The sequence below is a fragment of the Schistocerca gregaria genome, chromosome 7, assembly GCF_023897955.1.
Source record: "Schistocerca gregaria isolate iqSchGreg1 chromosome 7, iqSchGreg1.2, whole genome shotgun sequence".
Taxonomy (NCBI): Eukaryota; Metazoa; Arthropoda; class Insecta; order Orthoptera; family Acrididae; genus Schistocerca; species Schistocerca gregaria.
The window spans coordinates 205,883,690-205,906,300 of record NC_064926.1 but is presented as its reverse complement, the minus strand read 5'-3'; the positions used below and the strand labels follow the sequence as shown (position 1 = coordinate 205,906,300).

Sequence of the window (22,611 nt, the reverse complement as noted above, 5' to 3'; positions counted from 1 at the left end):
ATTTTGTGTGTGTGTTTGTGTGTTATTTTATTGTGCCTGTCTACCAGCGCTTTCCCACTTGGTAAGTCTTGGAATCTTTGTTTTTAATATATAAAACCTCTTGTTCTTTTGAGGAAATAAAATTAGCCTGACAAAAGGTCTCTTTTCTAGATCTCACAGCTGTGTAAGCAATGCTTCACAAAATAGTATCTCCTAAATTTTATATGCATTTTACAGAACTCGTAGCCACTTAGAACAAAAGGACAATTTTTGTGACTACAATAATGATAAACAAGACAAGTCATCCCCCTTTAAAAATGAGTATCCTAAGTGCCAACAGAGGTTACTAATTTATAACTGGAAGCCCTAAAATACCATCTGACAGCTGATGTCACTGTAGCAACAAAATCATACACCTACAACACGTTAACCCTGCTGTAGCTAGAAATGAAAAAGGTGTAGCTGCTGTGAATACATATAACAGGCTAAATGTCTCCTAACAAATTACTGTACATAACTAAATATATCCCATTTGAGTTCACCTTCAGCTACAAAGATAATGTACACTAGAAAATGGAGAGTGATGGAAATGAATTTGTGCACCACATCTTCCCCAAAGAAATGGCATCCATTGGGTTTTCTGTTGCTGTAATTCCATTAGGGATGACAACAACAACAACAACAACAAAATTATCTTTCTGAAAACATCAAAACCTACTGCACAGAGGAATAGAGAGGGATCTGTGTCCTGAAGTGAAACCCGAACTTGACATCAATGACGACGACTTCCTGTGGATGAACCTTACCAACCAAGATAATCCAGAACCAAAGAAAAAGAGGTGAAAATTGTATGTATGAATGAGCTGGAAACCCTTCACATTCAAGTATTTTAGAAGTATAAAATACCATATTTTGGCCAATATAATATGTGATAACCTTAGAACTCAATTTTTAGGGTTTTTGTGAATTCAAAATTTAGGTAGTTTTAGGTCTATGAATGGCTTTAAAATCAAAATTTGGTCTAATAGATGCCATAAATGCAGAGTTCGGGGCCAAATTATTTGGTTTTAAAATTTGTGCAAACTGTAACGTGCTACAGGTCTGGAGGGGTTAACCACTTTCAATGAGTAATGTTAGCTTAAAAAACCATGTACCATTTGACAAAGGACATTTTAGGCGTAATATACATATATATAGCCAGAATTTCATTCTAAAATACATCAATTAAACAATGGTAATAAACTGAAGCTTTAAATCCCAATATCTCAAAACGTCTATTTTCCAACACCAATATTCAACTCACCAATATTCATAACTCACTCTAATTTAGAGGTAGAAATCTGGTTTCTTATGAAGTTGTCCAAAATTTAATGAAAGGAAAAAGTTACAATAGCACTAAACCATAATTTTTTATAAGAGGCTCATTTTCACTTTCTGTCTCTCAAATGAAGTTTAAGAACTCTGTAAAAAATTCATAATGAAAAATGTGTTTTATAGTTTGGTCGAATTTTCAAATAATTAATTAAACTATATGACTAATATTGTCGGATAATACATTATTTTAAAATTGTTTATGGGAGTTTGGTCCTGCATTTCTTCATCTCTTTTCCTTTGGGCACACTAAACTACCTTTTAAACTTTCGTGACATCTCTACATGTAATTTTTTGTTCCTAAATGCAAAAAAATCCAGTGCATAGCCGTGAAGTATATACAACATATATTTTTTTTTAAATTATTGTGCATATAATCATGTATAATGATGGGTGATACCTTGCTAATTGGGCTACTCCAAGAAATTATTTGGCAGTAAATTTTTTATGTTCTAGATATTTTATCTGCGTTTGAAAGCATTAAAAATCTTGCAGCACACCTCACATGTGCTCATGATGCAAAAATTTCTTGTGCTGTGGCAGTTGAGAAACACTGGTCTGGTCATGAATAATGATATTTGCTTTCTGCTCCACATATGTTTCTCTGTATAATTTTACAATATCCATGAAAATATAAATTTAACATAACTGTGAATTCATGAATTCAATTATACCATAAAGGTTACGATTGTGAAACCAGTTGTATTGTAAATATAACAACCAACTCAGTTTACGATCTTGTAAGCCCATTGCAGTAGTGCCTATGGAACATAAAATATAATAAATAAATCAATAACTAAATAAAGGAGAGTGTTTAAATCAGACTAGTACAATACCCATCTGAGGTTAAGCATGTAATGATGAAAATGTAATGGGATCTCTAATTTTTAATAAATTATGGATTTTCAAACAAATATCTGTATTTATACACTCGGACAAACAAAATATAATATGGTAACAAATCACATTCATTTTTAAATAGCATTCTTTATGTGCAGCACAGTCTTCAATTCAGTTTCAGTGGTTAACTTTCAAATATACTTATTACTTAGCCAAATACGAAAATGCTAAACACATTAGCATATATTTCTGACAATATGCCTGTAGTCAACACTGTTTGTCATAATGACAATTACACCATATAACATTATAATGAAAATAATTCTTGAAGATTCTTTGACATGAGAGTAGACACTGTAAAACAAAAAATATTTATTTACTTAACTAACAAATACATCAGGTACACAAAAAATAAGACACCCACATATTTTGCACTGTTTACCACAATTTTTCTTTTATTATAAAAATAAGCACCAATATGTATGTGCTCATCTTTGGCATCTGCCTGAAGAGTGTGCAATGTAAATTATTCTGAGCGTTTGAGCTGTGAAGCTTTACAACAAAACTGAAACAGTTACATCTGGAATGTACAATCATTGTATCAATCTTGATACAGGTGACAGTTTAATAAAATATTTCCAATATATACATTAACAAAATTTGTATGTACACAACAAAATATTATTTACATAAATATATGTAGTGGATGAACTATAACAAGTATATATTTCATACATACATTAAACCTCATTGTTTACAATATATACAAATTAAATGCTACTTATGAATAAAGGCAAAGCAAATAATTCACAGTACAATTTACCACTAATTTATTTTCTACTTTAAGACTTTTGTCTTGCTTGAAAGAAAAGATATGAGTTTACAGACTGGACAGAGTCATGAAGGTAAAAGACTCTCCATTAACGATGAAGAAGACTCATTACTATAATGAAGAGGTGTGAGATCACATGTAACTGCTAGAAGTTCAACATGAAGTGGATTATTCAAAAAGTAATAGGACTAATAATAATAATAATAATAATAATAATAATAATAATAATAATAATAATTGCCCCCTACACTACACACACTTCCTTCAAACATTATGCCAAGAAAAGAAAATATGGACCTTTCTGCTGTTTATCAGAGTTCCAACATCTATAGGTTGCGGAGAGTGTTATTTAGTGTCCGAGTGGAAGACTTCTGTAGTTATAGTTTACTAATAAATAACAAAACAAAAGGAGCAATGAAGAGGAACTGAAACAAACATGTACTGGAGAGAAGGGGAAAGGGCGTGGCGGGTGGGGGGGGGGGGGAGAGGGGGGGGCATTACAGTTGAGGCATCCATCTATTTTCAGTATATTACGATAACAATGTAATCTACCACCTTTTTATGGAACTGGCATCTTACATCATGTTAAACAATCACACTCTGCACTTGGACAATGCCTATAGTAGTATGTTCAAGACACACTGGAAGAACTATAATTCTTGTGAATATTGAAAAATCCTCCTCATGCCACTGCACCAGAAAACAATGAAAATATTAAGTCCCACGTAATTTATCTTATTTGTAATTTCCTGAAGCTACAATGCAGCATTGGGGCACAGAAGAAGACAATGCTCAAACTGAAATAATAACTTCTACAATCTATGAACAAGCAGTTACAAGTACAAAAATAGCAATGTATAAGCTACTCCCTTCACTATTTATCTTATAAAGAGATATCGAATGTGTATCTTATACATTCATATATTCAATGCACATGCACCAACACTCACTCACTCACTAACTCACTCATTCTCTCTCTCTCTCTCTCTCTCTCTCTCTCTCTCTCTCTCTCTCTCTCTCTCTCTCACACACACACACACACACACACACACACACACACACACACACAGAAAACAAACTTTAACACTTCCTATAGCTTTCTACAAGTGGTGTTATTCATGTGGTCCCCCTACACCTATCCAACTTTTGTCAGTTCTCAATACTACCAATGTGCACCATGCTAAAATGTTTCATTTTAAGTTTGATTTTCCGTATCTTTATAAAAATAATTTTCTAAGAAAATAAATGTCAAATTATTTGACAATGGAACGTGTTAAGCTTTGCATATTTTCAGAAGACTACAGAAGGAAAAAATACCACCCAGTAACAAATTGGTATATTTTGCAAAGACGGATGTAGTTCGTGATATGTAAAGAAACCTTGTTCAGTGAATTTTTTCCCTTCCAGTTCTCCAATTGAAAGCCTTAAGTCAGTTTGCCTGTAGAAGCCTAAAATATCACACACTGGCATGACTGCAATAGTTTAAGTATATAATAAAGTAATTATGAGAAGTTAACAACAAATCCAGGGACAGTGAGAAGGGCAAACGGACGAAAAATCTGGTGCTTATTATCTGGAATCAATTCCCATTAAATTTCACAAAACTTGCATTCAAAGTGAGAGTACATAACATATAGCCACACTGGCTATTACTTGACTATGATTGATAAAAATTTATAAATGGGCATTACAGAGACTACTACAAGTCACAAATCACTGTCATCTTGCTTACACTATTTTATTTATGTCATGCTTGCCACACGGCAATAGAAAAAAAACTGACTTAAAAGATATATTGCATTTTTTTTTTTTTTTGTTCAGACAATGAACAACAAAATCCTAAGAGCCACAAAGATGAAAGAAAGGCAGTACATTTGGAGAGCACTACTAATCTGATGAACAGAAAGAGTGGTTACTGAACCTGTTTGTAGGATTATACAACATTTGCATTTGCTGAAATCAGTATTGTACAATACCACACTGAGCCACACGAAATTATCATAATCGTATAACATTAGAATAGTACTGTTGCACACAAAACATAAACAGCACTGTTCTAGTGGAATACAAAGTAGCATCATCATCATCATCATCACCACCACCACCATCATGTTCTCCTTAATTTCAAGTTAAATTCTGTTCCACTCTAGATGACTCGTTAATTGAACATTAAAGCTATAGCCAGAACAAATACTCCTTTAATTTAGCTCAGACACCAACACAACAATGTGACGAGAGTTGTATGCATTATTACTGACCAATAAACTGTTAAGTTCAAAGAATTCAAGGTTATCATGAAGCTGTTGTATACAAAATATAACTAACAATGGAAAAGTTAACCAATAACAGTATTGCTGAAGCACATAAACAAGGTTGGACTTGTAGTTACACTTCTTCCTTAGCACTAACAGGCTGCTCAGCATCTCAGTTACATGATAACAATCTACAAAGAAAATTAAAAGCTGCACTGAAACAATAATACACACACTGTGACAATAAGAAATCCACTGGAGTATCAAGACTCGCATCTAGTGATTTCAGCTTTGATGAGCTACTCCACAATAAAATTTCACATTTCGTCACCAGGTTTCTCTGGTGAAGTGCCTTAACAGAAAACAAAATGTTCTTTTCATATACTGCACTGATATTTTCTCTTGTGAAATCATATTTTCTTCTAATTGGCACAGAATAGTTGAATTTGTGACTCTTGCATACAATATATGAACATTTTATGAGTATGAATTTGCTCTGTGAGGCTACATGAATGGAAGTATATCACAGAAAATTTAGGCTCGCATTTAATATAAGTTACACAGTATTATTATATGCAGCACAATATTACAAATCAGTATGTTTAACAACTGCTTTTTGGACTCTGAAAAGGATTCTTTTCGTATCTGATTTCCTCAAATGTGGCAACATAAAAGCAACAGATGACAATGGCAATCATAAATAAAATTATTATTAACATAATAAATAATTGTACAACAATATCTATATACAATAAATGAACAGTTGCTCAACGTATGATATTGCCATTGCATTCTCTGCTGGATGATAAAGGGGTGCCCACAAGTCTCTAACTCATCAGCTCATAATTACACTGTTGATTTTTACACTGGACATTAACAGGTTTTCACAAAACATTTGTAGGTTTGCAACAATTCTTAGTCACGCAGATGCTGCACAAATCACGTTCCGATACTCAACTACTATACAGTTCACCTGCTAGTCTGTTTAATTATTGAGTTCAAAACACAATGCAGAAGACACATTCTTAAGAGGTGATATGTGAATGGAAGCCAAGTATGGAAAGGCCAAGACCCGCATTTAACACTTTTTTGACAAAGAAGTAGCTCGGTGATGTACAAAGCGTACATTTGTAAACACAGCTCTGATGATAGACTCATTCATTAATCTTCATTTTTAACATCATTACTACATTGCACATATGCTTCAGAAGAATATCAGCTGCACTTATCATCACTGCGGTGGCTGATGGGGCACCTGCGGCTGAGTCTGGAGGTGGGCTGACCGTCGACTAATTCTTGCCCATAGTTTTAGCCCAGGTCAGGGAAGTTTCTCGACATAATTTTCAGGAATAAGGCCTGTCTTTCCATTAAGTGTTCCCTCAAGCCAACCAGGTTCCTGTGATCCTCGTACTGTAAACAAATACAAAATTGAATTACGTCTTGAAAATCATACATTAATACAGCAATTTTTTTTATTCATACAAAAGCTACATATGTGTCTTACGATTAAAATTCTTCATGTCAAATACCAAATAAAATTTATGTTAAATTCAGACAGGAACCTACAAAGGATAATAACATTATTTTGCCTTCTTGTAAGTTCTCTTTCAGAGCTAACATACAACTGTTCACCCATCAAGATGAATGATGATAAAGGTCCAAAGACAGGAATCAGTAAAAGTTTTGCAGCAAATTGACACACGACAGTGGGTGAGTGTATGGGATACATAAGGTGGTGACCTGTGGAGCAATAAATTAGGAGCAGGAGGTTATGGGGAGTGGACAAGAACACTGCGTGACAGAATACCACTTGTCAAGGATATTTGACATTTAGGGGGATGGTGGTTGAAGTACTGCTAAAGAAAGAGTTTCAGTTTTTTCAGTCTCAGTTGATATTGAGTAAAAGAGAGGTAACTCCTTTATGGCTAATATGTATACTGTGGGAGCAGATGTGTATGGGACAGAAATCTGTTTATGGATCAAGATATGAGTGTAGCCTTCGCCAGTCCTTCACCATACTGAAGGAGTAACTGCTTGCCACTGTGGCTATGTTGTCCAAGGTTGTATAAAAGAAAGTTTTTGGTAAGGAATGAGAGGCAGGTGGGGGTACTGATGGCGCCTCTCTCCTAGTGTAGATGTCTACTACCTCCACAGCATGCACTTTATGTTCCACAGCAGTACGATCTTTACTAGCTCCCATCTACCCAGTTCTTATGTCTCCTCTCCCCACCCACCATTCTTCCATGTCTCCACAGCAGTACGATCTTTACTAGCTCCCATCTACCCAGTTCTTATGTCTCCTCTCCCCACCCACCATTCTTCCATGTCTCCTTTTTTACCCCAGCCCAGAGTATAACCAAGTGTGTGTGTGTGTGTGTGTGTGTGTGTGTGTGTGTGTGTGTGTGGAGAGAGAGAGAGAGAGAGAGAGAGAGAGAGAGAGAGAGAGAGAGAGAGAGAGAGATAGAGAGGACTTTGTCCAATAGCTAATCAATTTATCATTTTCTTGAAGTGTGTTTTCATTCATTTTGTTGTGTATGATTGTGTTGATAGTTTTTGTTGTTGTTTCGACTTGTGGGTTATTTGGCGGTCTATGCAAGAATGGTCTAATGTCTGTATTTGTGTCTTTGTATTCTATATATGTCAGCTGAAATTTTTCTTCTATATCTAACATGTGTGTCACTTTGTGTTCTATTTTTGCTTGTTCTGGTGGCTGTCTTAAGATTTCATTTTCCTCTGAATGTTTAATTGATGCGTGTTGTTCTTTGTTTGTTTGCTCTGGGATGTTTGAGTCCATTACTGTATTTTCTTCTTCTTCTTCTTCTTCTTCTTCTTCTTCTTCTTCTGATTGCACATTATTTTGTTCCAGTATTTGTTGTGCTTGTTGTTTGATGTTTTCTAATTCTGACTGGGATATCCGGTTATTTTTGATTATTACACGGATCTGATCAGCTAGTCGTCGTTCCGTTAAAAATTTTAATTCTGGGTATCTGGTAATAAATGTTGTGTATACTTGTGATCTGTATCCAGTTGTGTTGGTTCCTAGGTTTGTTGCTTGGTAATAACAGAACATGAGGTGTCAGTTAACTTCATCTGACCATCTCATCCTCTGTCTTTGTTTTCCTTCTAGGGTGGTTGCAGGAAGCATATCCTGCAAAACACCTCTATTTGGATGTAAATCATTTTACAGGTGGCTAGCAGTGTTGTTACCATTGTGGGCGGGTATAGGGTTCAAGCGTCGTCCCCGACCATGACGGCACTTGTCCGAGGCTTCTTTAGTTCTGTCCTGAACCAACTAATCACACTAAAAGGGGGCTTAGCCCTATTAGTGGTTTGTTATTTCCATCGCTTTTTATGACTGGTAGAACATACCGAAGGCCTATTCTTTTCCTGGGCCTCCAGGGGTTTATTATTATTATTATTATTATTATTATTATTATTCAGTAGTCAAATTATTATAAGATTGAAGTTTTCCGATTTCTACTAGCTCAGAAGAAAGGAGAGCAGCAATCAAGTGCTTTATGAACAGCAAATGTAGTGCTCACATTTTGAAGTGGTTGATTTTTAATGGCAGTGCAGAGTGTGAATGAAGCAAGGGACTCTAGGGAGAAGAGTGGTGCAGGGGGAGCATGTTTTGTAACAAGTTTCTAACCTCAAGTGTGGATATTTAGCTTTCTTTTCTCATAAGGAGTTGTAGGGAGTACTCATGATGCACCGGGCATTACTTCATCACACATTCTAGCACACACACACACACACACACACACACACACACACACATTACCTGAACATACACATGGAAAGGAAATGTCATATTCAAGATTTATAGACATGAAAATAGATGTTTGAAAATAAAAACGAGGATCTACTTATTGACTCATTAGTTCACAGCTTAATAAACCACCTGCAAAAAAACTAAATATCATTTGTTAGGCCCTTAAGTTGGGGTGGTGGTGGTTGGGGGGGGGGGGGGGGGGAGGGGGGGCTAGAAGGCAGAAAAGGGAATGGGTACTAGATAATATCTGATTCTGTTCAGGGGTAATGGTGTAAGAAAGGTTGGGAACCACTGCTGTAGGAGGATACAAGATGACTTAGACAAAAGTTCTATTTGGTGTAATGAACAGCAGCTTGCTCTAAATGTAGAAATATGTAAGTTAATGCAGATGACAAGATAAAACAATTCTGTAATGTTTGAATACAACATTAGTAGTGCACTGCTTTTGACACAGTTACGTCCATTAAATACCTAGGCATAATGCTGCAAAGTGCTATGAAATGAAACGGGCAAATGGTCAACTTTGTTTTGTTGGGAGAATTTTAGTGTGGTTCATCTCTAAAGGATACTGCACATAGACCACTAGTGGGGACCATTCTCGATGAAGCTGACTGCAGAATGATTCTACTGCCATCAATATGCATTTTGCATAATGACCATAAAAATACAGGGTGCGTTCCGAAAGTAATGCAATTATTTTTTTTAAAGTAATTTATTGAACAGATTTGCACAAACACTTAAAATTCTTCAAAGTACTGTCCTTGGGCCTCTACACATTTTTTCCAGCGACTCTGCCATGACCGGTACGCGCCCTGGAAGGCGTCTTCTGGGACCTCTCGCAAGGTCTTCGTCACGGCGGATTGGATCTCGTCTATGGACGAAAAACGGGTTCCTTTCAGGGCTGACTTAATCCTAGGAAACAAAAAGAAGTCAGCTGGGGCGAGGTCAGGACTATAGGGGGGGTGGGGCAGCGTTGGCACCTGGTGTTTGGCCAGGAATTCGCGGACTCGTAGCGCGTTGTGGCAAGGCGCGTTGTCGTGATGGAGTTGCCAGGTAGCGGAGATGTCCTTTCTCGTCCTGACGACCCTTTTGCGGAGTCTTTCCAGCACATCCACGTAGTAGGCAGCGTTAACTGTCTGTCCTTGAGGAACAAACTCCTTATGGACCACTCCTTTGCTGTCGAAAAAGACAATGAGCATTGTTTTCACTTTTGATTTGCTCATTCTTGCCTTTTTGGGCTTAAAGGCCTTTAACCACCTCGAAACTTGTGAGTAGGACAGAGCAGAGTCCCCGTAAGCCTCACGAATCATTTTGTTAGTCTCCTCAAAAGATTTGTTCAGTTTAGCACAAAACTTAATCGCGTAACGTTGCTCGATCCCATTTTTTCCGTGACACGGTCGGCGCGCAGAGGTTTACAATAACAGACGTCCTGCCGCTTCCACAGCTCGGAGAGCACTGAAACCAGTTTCGCGGCAAAGCTTAGCGTCCCCCCCACCTACTCCATGTGGCCCGCTCCCACTCCGACTACTAGGAGCGGCGCGGGAAATTCAATTGCATTACTTTCGGAACGTACCCTGTAAGAGAAATCACTCTATTTGTGAGAGGAACAGAAAAGTATGGAGTATGGATGTAGATGCAGATTTTTTTCTATAATTATTTGTGCTCTCCTGACCACGATTCACATAATTTCATTCATCATCCTCTCAGATTTCTCACTTCCTAGCTTGTCTAGATAATGGGTAAGATTTATAGCTATTGTATAACTTAAGTATTTCTGTTTGGATAACTGCAAGTTTCGTAGTACTAGGACATCTTATTTCATTGTTATTATTTTTTAAAAAAATTATTTCTCCCACTATTCTTATTTCATAAAAATATAACAGCACTAGTAACATCATAAGGCTAGAATTATCATCAGCATCCTCATTGTGGTGACTTCCCAATTCTAGTTTTCCAGATATCTTCCTCTCTTACCTATATATCATCACTTCTGCCTATGCAGTTTGCTGTTATTACCTACTTGATGCTCTTCCTTTCTTTCAGTTGCTTCCATCCGAAGGATATATTACTGTCCCAGTGTTACTCAATACTCTCATTTATCCATACTACAAGTATCCATGAACCATATGTTTCGAAAAACTGGTGTTTTAACTGATTATTGTATCTTCTAGAAATAGTTTGTAGCAGTGAGTCAACATTTAAAAGAATAAACAGGAGGGAAGTGCAAGTTTAATTGTAAATATACTCAGAAGCTACTTCCACAACACATTATTTGAAAGTGTTAGTAACAAGGATGGCGTCACCCAAAAATATTTATTCCGAGCTTTACAGCTTGCAAAGAAAGAATGTAATGCGAGTCTAACATGTGTTCTGTATTAAGTTTGACTGAAATCTGTGAGTGCCTATAATCCACTTGTAAATAGATCAAGATTTGAGCACAATGATTAAGTACTTCATAAAGAAACGTGTGAAAGCAAAGGACATTCATGCCGATTTCCAGAATACACTGAGGGACTCTGCTTCTTCATATTCAACTGTTGCCAAGTGGACGAATCAATTTAAATTTGGTTTGGAGAGCGTAGATGATGATCTGCGCAGTGATCAGCCAAGATGTGTCATTACCACAGAAAACATTGCTAAAGTGCATAAAATGGTCATGGAGGATCGCCAATTGAAAGTGTGTGAAATTGCTCACGTTTGCCAGATATCATCTGAAAAAGTATATCACATTTTAACTGAAGAATTAGAAATGAAAAAATTATCTCCAAGATAGGTGCTGCTACTCTTGACATTGGATCAAAAATGCTTGAGAATGTACATATCGGAACAATGTTTGGCCCATTCCAGGAGAAACGAACAAGATTTTTTGCACCAATTTGTGACCACAGATGAAATTTGAGTGTACTACTTATACTCCAGAGACAAAACAATTCAAAGCAATGGGCTGATTCTCCGCCACCAAGGAAAGCAAAGACAATTCCTTCAGCGGAAAAGATCATGGCATCAGTGTTCTGGGATGCGAAGGTGATTCTGTTTGTAGATTATCTCCCCACTGGGCAAACAATTACTGGAGAATACTATGTTAACCTCCTGGAAAAATTGCAACAAAAGATACACGAAAAAAGGCTAGGTGTAGCAAGGAAGAAAGTCATCTTCCATCACGACAATGCGCGTCTGCACACATGTTGTCACCATGTCAAAATTACACGAAATAAGGTATGAACTGTTGCCACACCCACCTTATTCACCTGATATGGCTCCAGCAACTTCCATCTCTTCCCAAAACTGAAAATTTTTCTTGGTGGATGAAAATTCACTTCAAACAAAGAATTGATAGCTGGAGTTGACAACTATTTGTAGGTCTGGAGGAAATTCATTTTTGAGATGGGATCAAGGCACTGGAACATCATTGGACCGAGTGCATTAATCTACAAGAAGACTAGTTTGAAAAAAAAAAAAAAAAAGAAAGAAAAAAAAAAGTTTCAGTGATGTAAGTACTTTTTTTTCTATTCCATTCTGAGAATTTTTCAAACCACCCTCATAATGTGGCAACAGGAGACAAAACCAGGACATAAATCAACTGTTTGGCTGTTCCAAGATGAACCAAAAATATAAAAAAAAGCAGCGTACTAGTGAAGAGCTTCCAAGAAAATCATCACTTCTTTCTTTGGTTATACTTGGCTTGTTGCAATCAGTACATTAAAGGACAGAACAACTGTTAATGCTGAATGGTTTACTACAATTTGTATGGTGCCAGTGAATTCAAAGGGGGTGGGGGGAAGAAAGAAAATATGTTGCTTTGTTCCTCATCTTAACAACACCGGTTGTCATACAGCAAGTTGAACAGTTGACTATTTGACATTGAAAAACATCGAATTAATGACACCCATTACGACCTAATTATTCACTTAACAACTTATTTTTGCTTCCTTGTATCAAACAGAAAGTATATTTGGACAGTGATTTTAATCACCTCAAGCAGCTATTGAATATTTCCAAAATCGTGTTTTTGTGGTACGAATATAAGACTGGAAAAATTTTTTCAGGGCTGGTTTCAATGTATGCGAAAGTGTATAAATTTTAAAATGAATATTTTAAGAAACAGTCAAATGATTTAACCACAACGTCTTTTATAATGAATCTGTTGCAATTAATTCTCTATGGAAACCTGATGTTGTCAAAAGTTTGGATTTTCAGAGAGAATTAATGCCACATGTGTGCAGAACTTTATCCAACAGAATGATTTGTACAATTTTTCTCTTTAATTATTTTTGTAGAAGTTTAAAAGATAGTTCTTACAGTTCAAAGAATGTGTTTTGAGAGCTAGCCAGGAATTAGCATTTCCAATGGTGTCTAGTGAAGGGTTTGAAGGAAACAACTGCAGGTCTTTCGAACTACGAGGGTTGTCCACAAGTAGGTTTTGTTTCTATTTCTATGTGCGGCAGCGCTACCATCACAGTTCCAAGTATGCGCGGCAGTTACTCTGACTCAATGAGAAGACATGTACGCCATTTTCAGATTGCTCCTGCCAATGTGTGCTTTGTAGTGTTTCTTTATGTCAGCTGTAATTGAAAAATGCCGCCACACGTGAAATCAGATCTGTGATTTGTTTTCTAAACACAAAGAAAGTTAAACCAAAGGAAATTCATCGACTAATCTGTGACGTTTATGGACAAAATGCTATGAGTGATTCAATGGGTAGAAGGTGGAATGGAAGATGGAATGTCCCATGTGTCTAGCTCCCATTACCATTCCCCATTCAATGTCTACTAATTCCCATTTTGCATCCGTAATCATGCCGGAAACCTTTTCACATGCAACACCTGAGTAGAAATGACAGCTGTGCCATTGCAACATCCTTTTATACCTCGCACGTGCGATATATGAGAGTCGTTCACAAAGTAAGTTCCGTTTCGCGTTCAATGAAGGACGTGATCAAGTGCACGATGACAAATGAAGTGGACGCCTGTCTGTCATTACTGATGAACTGGTTCACACAACTGAAGAGAAGATTAAGCACAACAATAAGTTTACACTTAGTGCCCTTGCTATTGAAGTTCCGAAAATCTCACCATCACTAATTCATGAAATTGTTACTGAAAAACTTAAATTTCGGAAACTTTGCTCATGTTAGGTATCCTAAATTAAAACTGAACAACATAAAAAACAACGGATGGGCACTGCACTTCAGTTTTTGTCCACTACAATGAAGAAGTTGATGGTTTTCTTTCTCGGATAGTCACAGGGGATGAAACTTGGGTATTGTACAACAGCCCTGAAACAAAATGGCAATCAATGGAATGGAAGCAGACTACATCCCCAATAAAAGTTAAGCCTAAGCAAATCTTGAAACTTTAAAAGTCCTGTGCAAGGTTATTTGGGACAGAAAAGGCATTTTGCTGATTGAGGCCAAACAATCAATGCACACGGTTACTGTGAGACCATTAAGAGATTGTGCCACGCAGAGGCATTTTCAATTATGACTGACATTATAAAGAAGCACTACAAAGCACATGTCAGCAGCAGCGATCTGAAAATGGCGTACATGGCTTCTCCTTGAGTCAGAGTAGCTGTCGCGTATGCTCAGAACTGTGATTGTAGTGCTGCCGTGAATAGAAATAGAACTTACTTTGTGGACGACCCTTGTATTTACAGCTACTAGCAATTTCTACAGTGCAAGCAATAACTGCTTCTCTTTACTGCAGCACTATGCAGCACTATGGCTAGTATTTGTTATCTTCATTTCCTCAACTGCAAGATGAACTTGAGAACTTCGATAGAAAAATGTGCCTCCTCATTGATACAGCTGTTTACAGGATTGATCAAATGTTGTAGACTCAACTACGGGTTTAGTCATAGGTGACTAGAGGCAGTTTGTTTGTTCTTGGCTCCAGATTCACCCAATGTGGTGTTTTGTACACTGCAGCATTGCTACTTGTATACTATTGAAATACTGCCTGCAATACACCTCTTGCAGGTACCGCTAGAAGGTAAAATGTTAAAGATTAAAAGTTGCCTAACAACCTGCAGGCAGATAATGGAATGTGCACATGTAGAATTCAGGAATATTGTCTAATCCCAAAGAAAGCAGGTGTTGACAGATGTGAAAATTACCGAACTATCAGTTTAATAAGTCACAGCTGCAAAATACTAACGTGAATTCTTTACAAACGAATTGAAAAACTGGTAGAAGCCGACCTCGGGGAATGTTGGAACACGTGAGGCAATACTGACCTTACGACTTATCTTAGAAGAAAGATCAAGGAAAGACAAACCTATGTTTCTAGCATTTGTAGACTAAGAGAAAGCTTTTGACAATGTTGACTAGAATACTCTCTTTCAAATTCTGAGGGTGGCAGGGGTAAAATACAGGGAGCGAAAGGCTATTTACAATTTGTACAGAAACCAGATGGCAGTTATAAGAGTCGAGGGACATGAAAGGGAAGCAGTGGTGGGGAAGGGAGTGAGACAGGGCTGTAGTCTATCCCCGATGTTATTCAATCTGTGTATTGAGCAAGCAGTAAAGGAAACAAAAGAAAAGTTCGGAGTAGGTATTAAAATCCATGGAGAAGATGACATTGTAATTCTGTCAGAGACAGCAAAGGACTTGGAAGAGCAGTTGAACGTAATGGACAGTGTCTTGAAAGGAGCGTATAAGATGAACATCAACAAAAGGAAAACAAGGATAATGGAACATAGTCGAATTAAGTCGGGTGATGCTGAGGGAATTAAATTAGGAAATGAGACACTTAAAGTAGTAAAGGAGTTTTGGTATTGGGAAGCAAAATAACTGATGCTGGTCAAAGTAGAGAGGATATAAAATGTAGACTGGCAATTGCAAGGAAAGTGTCTCTGAACAAGACAAATTTGTTAACAACGAGTATAGATTTAAATGTCAGGAAGTCGTTTCTCATTGTATTTGAATGGAGTGTAGCCATGTATGGAAGTGAAACATGGACGATAAATAGTTTAGACAAGAAGAGAATAGAAGCTTTCGAAATGTTGTGCTACGGAAGAATGCTGAAGATTAGATGGGTAGATCACATAACTAATGAGGAGGTATTGCATAGAATTGGGGAGAAGAGGAGTGTGCGGCACGACTTGACCAGAAGTAGCGATCGGTTGGTAGGACATGTTCTGAGGCATCAAGGAATCACCAATTTAGTACTGGAGGGCAGCGTGGAGGGTAAAAATCATAGAGGGAGACCAAGAGATGAATACACTAAGCAGATTCGGAAGGATGTAGGCTGCAGTAGGTACTGGAAGATGAAGAAGCTTGCACAGGATAGAGTAGCATGGAGAGCTGCATCAGACCAGTCTCAGGACTGAAGACCACAACAACAACAACAACAACATAATTCAAATTTCACTTCTATATATTTTGAAGCAGACCAGTCTCAGGACTGAAGACCACAACAACAACAACAACAACAACATAATTCAAATTTCACTTCTATATATTTTGAAGCATTAATTGTGGTGCCACCTGTTGCTCCTACTCTAAATACCACAACTATGCTGTTTCCACTATAATTTTTCTAAACTGTCATTCCGGAGACTGCATTCCAAAATGAACAGATGCAAAGCCTTCATGGTAAAAAATTTAAGGTAGCTAATTCATTTGCACTGAAGATTATCCTTGGCAAAAGAGTAATAAACAAATATTTTAACCTAGCTTTTAAAAAAGTGCACACATTGAACTCACCATTAGTGATGATCTGGTTAGGTTCAAATGAAAGTTCTCCATCGTTCTCTCCTTGGCAAGCATACAATGTACGAACTCTCCTGCAAGAAACAACAATGTACTCAGAGAAAACATCACTGTATTTTATTTTACATTTGTGGTGGAGGTGGTGGTTAGTGTTTAACGTCCCATCTTCAACGAGGTCATTAGAGAGGGAGCGCAAGGTCGGGTCAGGGAAGGATTGGGAAGGAAATCGGCCGTGCCCTTTCAAAGGAACCATCCTGGCATTTGCCTGAAGCGATTTAGGGAAATCACGGAAAACCTAAATCAGGATGGCCGGAGACGGGATTGAACCGTCGTCCTCCCGAATGCGAGTCCAGTGTGCTAGCCACTGCGCCACCTCGCTCGGTTTTTTACATTTGTCATCACTTTTTTTATTAACTATTTTACACACACACACACACACACACACACACACACACACACACACACAGAGAGACAGAGAGAGAGAGACAGAGACAGAGAGAGAGAGAGAGAGAGAGAGAGAGAGAGAGAGAGAGAGAGAGAGAGCTGAATTAAGTCTCATTTCTCAAAACACTCATAATAATTGACTGACTTGGAGAATATGAGAACAATAAAAACATTCCGAGAGCAGTAACATGTTAGAAAGAGATTTAAGCATGAAAACACTACTCACATATCCTGAGGTGGCCGGTAAACTGCTGTGTAATTTCCATGCAGTGTTCCTCCTGAAACAAGGACAGTATTGGCAAATAATTAACGTAACTGCTGAGACAGTAATGTGACAATATGAATGTGATTTGACTTGTAAAAAAATAATCATTTCTCTCCCCTATTTATCAGAAAAAATAAGTCTGTATCTCAATTTCGGAATACATCATGTGAATGCACCAGTACACGTCAAAAATTGTACTTACTCTTTCTAACTGTGGAGAACCGTATTAGTTCATGAAATTGGACACAAATATATATAACTCAAGAATATGCACACAACTGGACAGCAGGTGTTTGTGTGAAATATCTGTGGAAGGATAATCTACAGCAGGAAGTGGAAGAAAGGAATAGTTATTGTTGAGACACTGAAGTAAGCAAGTATATCATGCCGCTTGCATAGTTATAGTGTCTTGCAAATATAGTTGCATTTGTATACAGGGAGCCATCTTGTGAAGTAACTGGCTAAGGGACAGTTGAGTGGCAGGTTCCTGAACAAACAATATGTTCAGAATCTGTCAACATCAATCCAAAGGGTCCTCTTCTCACATCAAGAATATGCACCATAGTCACTGTCTTACAATCTTGTCACATCTGCTGAATCAAATTTCAGAAATAATGAACTTCAGAAGCATTAAGAATTCACAAGGCTTTTCATTTATTTTAGCATTATATTTTGAAATAATTACAGTTTTGTTCAAACGTTATACATAATCCTTTATTAATCAACACTGCAAAATTTATTTACTACAATGATACCCAGTTTGGGCTAAAAAGCTGCCCATCTTCAGATCTGAATTTTTATAGAAAATTCCACATGAGGGAGAGTAGGGTGAAACAAACTGTCATTATGACAAACATTATGCAAAGTCAATACATACCAAATATGACAAACTCAGCCAAGATGGTAGGATTGATTGATTGACTGAGTGATTCGGGGGACGGGACCAAACAGCGAGATCATCGATCCCATTGTATTGGAGAAGGATGGGGAAAGATGTCATCTGTGCCCTTTTAAAGGAACCATCCTGACATTTGCCTTAAGCGATTTAGGGAAATCACAGAAAACCGAGTTCAGGATGGTCGTTGAGGATTTGAACCATAGTCCTCCCAAATGCGAGTCCAGCAAAAGCAAGTAGGAGACACATTGTCATCAATAAATTACATTCTTATGTTTAACAACTTTCATAACCTATAGCCCAACCTCATTAAACATTTAAAGCTAAATGAACATTAATATAAACTTCACATAAAAATATACAAATCAAATAAGAAATATGACCCATTGTGTCACTGTATCATTACACAGATGAAACTGCATGACCCACCCCAGATCTAATTTGCTCAGTGGATTAACAATGATGTCAGTGTGCCAACCAGCCGGGATGTGTTTTTCAGGCAGTTTCCCATATTTATCTAGGTGAATACTATGCTGATACCTAAATCTTGCCTTAGTTTACACAACTGCAAACATTTAGAAAACTTTCATGCTCAATTTCACATAAATAACACTACACACAGACAACTGGGGAAGAGGGTGGGAACACTACACACAGACAACTGGGGGAGAGGGTGGGGTACACACATTCTGTCCTTTGGGGAGAGGGATGGGGTTTTACCGTGTGGCAACGGGAAGAGCATCCGTCCACCCATTAAACTACCCATGCTAAATTCATTCATAAACCTGTCATCCCTGCACCAACGTGGGCCACAGGCACAAGGAGAAGAAGATGGAGCAGGTTGACACCACATAATTCTTATCCAAATGTGAGAGATCACCGTACAAATTGTATCAGCTAGTATACAAATATGGAGAGAGCATATCAAAAACTATTTGAAAAATTTATCATTTTCACATAGCACCAGTGAGTAACAGAGTACTATGTCCGTGTTGTAGCAGGCTGAGTAGCAGCACCGAATGATGTTATGTGATGGGCTTAGAGAAAAACTCCGTTTCCAATATATTACTTGAAGCAAAATAATTGAAAATTACAATTGTAAAAATCTGTATATGACATACACAGAATATAACAGTAATAATAATAATAATAAACATAGAGAACCCCAGATAACAACAAACAGTACAATGGCAACATACATACATACATGTTTCAAAGTGACAAAATGGATAATTTTTTTACGATGTAATTCAGAACAACAAAATTTGTATTATAAATGACATTAAGCAATTAGGCATAACCAATCTAAAGCATTTAACTACCCAATATTAAAGGATATAAAGCTGTATGTAAGTTAGGCATGAATCTGAGACCCATTTGCTTTATTCTAAGAATGTAAGATAATGGCATAGGCAATTTGGGGGCATATGAATGGATGTATGCCAGTATCCATAACAACAATATTCACATAGTGAGTATTACATAGTTCAAAGGCACTTATAAAACTTATGCATCATTTGAAACATAACTCACAATTCATAGCCTAGGCAAATCACAAGCCTTCACAGTATTAACGGTTGTAAATCAACGCAATACCGAAACCAGTAGATACTAGGATGAAAGTATCATATCTACTAGAATATAATATGTACAAAAGCCATAACAAATCATATTTTCATATGCATCGCACACATGTATGAAGATATCTGACATGAATGTGCCCTATCAAAGAAAAGAGAAAAAAAAAAAGAAGAAGAAATAAAATTAATGTTATACGACAGTGCATGAAACATACAAATTATAGCAATGGTTCCATTACAAGGGACAAAACTGGTCAGCAGCTTACACTTAAAAGAAAATAACAATAATATAGTGTACATTTTTATTCATAAGCAAATGAATGACGATATACTCAAACAAGACCAATAATGCTAAACTAGGTACAACGAAAAGACTGTTATACACTAAATAATACACTCCTGGAAATTGAAATAAGAACACCGTGAATTCATTGTCCCAGGAAGGGGAAACTTTATTGACACATTCCTGGGGTCAGATACATCACATGATCACACTGACAGAACCACAGGCACATAGACACAGGCAACAGAGCATGCACAATGTCGGCACTAATACAGTGTATATCCACCTTTCGCAGCAATGCAGGCTGCTCTTCTCCCATGGAGACGATCGTAGAGATGCTGGATGTAGTCCTGTTGAACGGCTTGCCATGCCATTTCCACCTGGCGCCTCAGTTGGACCAGCGTTCGTGCTGGACATGCAGACCGCGTGAGACGACGCTTCATCCAGTCCCAAACATGCTCAATGGGGGACAGATCCGGAGATCTTGCTGGCCAGGGTAGTTGACTTACACCTGCTAGAGCACGTTGCGTGGCACGGGATACATGCAGACGTGCATTGTGCTGTTGGAACAGCAAGTTCCCTTGCCGGTCTAGGAATGGTAGAACGATGGATTCGATGACCAGTGTAGGAGATCGCTCCCCACACCATGATGCCGGGTGTTGGCCCTGTGTGCCTCGGTCGTATGCAGTCCTGATTGTGGCGCTCACCTGCACGGCGCCAAACACGCATACGACCATCATTGGCACCAAGGCAGAAGCGACTCTCATCGCTGAAGACGACACGTCTCCATTCGTCCCTCCATTCACGCCTGTCGTGACACCACTGGAGGCGGGCTGCACGATGTTGGGGCGTGAGCGGAAGACGGCCTAACGGTGTGCGGGACCATAGCCCGGCTTCATGGAGACGGTTGCGAATGGGCCTAGTCGATACCCCAGGAGCAACAGTGTCCCTAATTTGCTGGGAAGTGGCAGTACGGTCTCCTACGGCACTACGTAGGGTCCTACGGTCTTGGCGTGCATCCGTGCGTCGCTGCGGTCCAGTCCCAGGTCGACGGGCACGTGCACCTTCCGCCGACCACTGGCGACAACATCGATGTACTGTGGAGACCTCATGCCCCACGTATTGATCAATTCGGCGGTACGTCCACCCGGCCTCCCGCATGCCCACTATATGCCCTCGCTCAAAGTCCGTCAACTGCACATACGGTTCACGTGCACGCTGTCGCGGCATGCTACCAGTGTTAAAGACTGTGATGGAGCTCCGTATGCCATGGCAAACTGGCTGACACTGACGGCGGCGGTGCACAAATGCTGCGCAGCTAGCGCCATTCGACGGCCAACACCACGGTTCCTGGTGTGTCCGCTGTGCCATGCGTGTGATCATTGCTTGTACAGCCCTCTCACAGTGTCCGGAGCAAGTATGGTGGGTCTGACACACCGGTGTCAATGTGTTCTTTTTTCCATTTCCAGGAGTGTATTTGAAATGTATATATGTAAGAAATAACACCAGATGTATAATGAAAACATAAGATTTGTCTTAATACTAATGTATATATGAATAGTAGTAGCTATATAACAGTGCAAAAAATCTGGGCCATTGAATGTCAAATACAATGCCTTTACTAGAAGATAAATTGTCATCCTGGCTACCTGTCAGAAAATGTCATAGGATAATCACATACGATGAGAGGTCTAATATTCAGGCAATAGTACATTGAAGTATACATAAATACTTAGAGACATGCAGTAAAGTAACTGCTGAATAAGGACATTTTAGTATTAAAGAATAGTAACTACTCTCTCTTGGCAGAAATATTTCATAGGTGTGTCCAGACTGGTGAGCTCACTGAGAGAATGCCACGAAAACATTCCCCAGACCATAACGCTCTCTCCTCCAGCATAGACACTTCCAACGATTATTGCAGGATGTTTCCTTGCAGTCCTGTGTTGCAGTAAACGTGATTCATCTCGAAAGGCCACCTGTTGCCACCCACTGGATGTACAGCTGTGGTAATGGCCTGTAAGTTCCAGCCTTCATCACCAATGAACCAGGTGACTGGAGAGGAGGTCCTTAAGCAGCAACATTCGATGAATGAGGAGACACTGTTGACATGCCCTTGGTTCATCTGAGTGATCAGTTACTCAACAGTTGAGCATCTATTTGTCCCTACATATCTCTGCAGCCAGTGTTCACCCCTACCATCTATGGCTTGTGATACAACTCAGTTGCCTTGGTGCTGGTTTTGGACAGTGCCATTTTGCCATGCACGGTACACTTTAACCACGGCAGCACAAAAACAGTTTACACCCTTGGTCCAAAAAACAACGATCATGCCCTTTTGGACATCAAATAAATCGCTCCGTATCTGCAACACGACAACAACTGGG

General features: G+C 38.4%; 1 protein-coding gene across 4 annotated transcripts in view; it reads right to left on the bottom strand.

Moving 5' to 3' along the window:
• Positions 1-2,252: 2,252 nt before the first annotated feature.
• LOC126281596 (rho GTPase-activating protein Graf-like) overlaps positions 2,253-22,611 on the bottom strand; it is a 541,774-nt gene continuing 521,415 nt past the window's right edge. For all 4 annotated transcript variants that reach the window (XM_049980690.1, XM_049980689.1, XM_049980691.1 and 1 more), the window contains 3 exons: positions 17,428-17,479; positions 16,752-16,831; positions 2,253-6,684 (listed from right to left, as the gene is read on the bottom strand). In XM_049980690.1, coding sequence (XP_049836647.1) covers positions 6,593-6,684; positions 16,752-16,831; positions 17,428-17,479 — 224 coding nt within the window. In that variant the 3' untranslated portion in view covers positions 2,253-6,592. The remainder of the gene's footprint in view (positions 6,685-16,751; positions 16,832-17,427; positions 17,480-22,611) is intronic.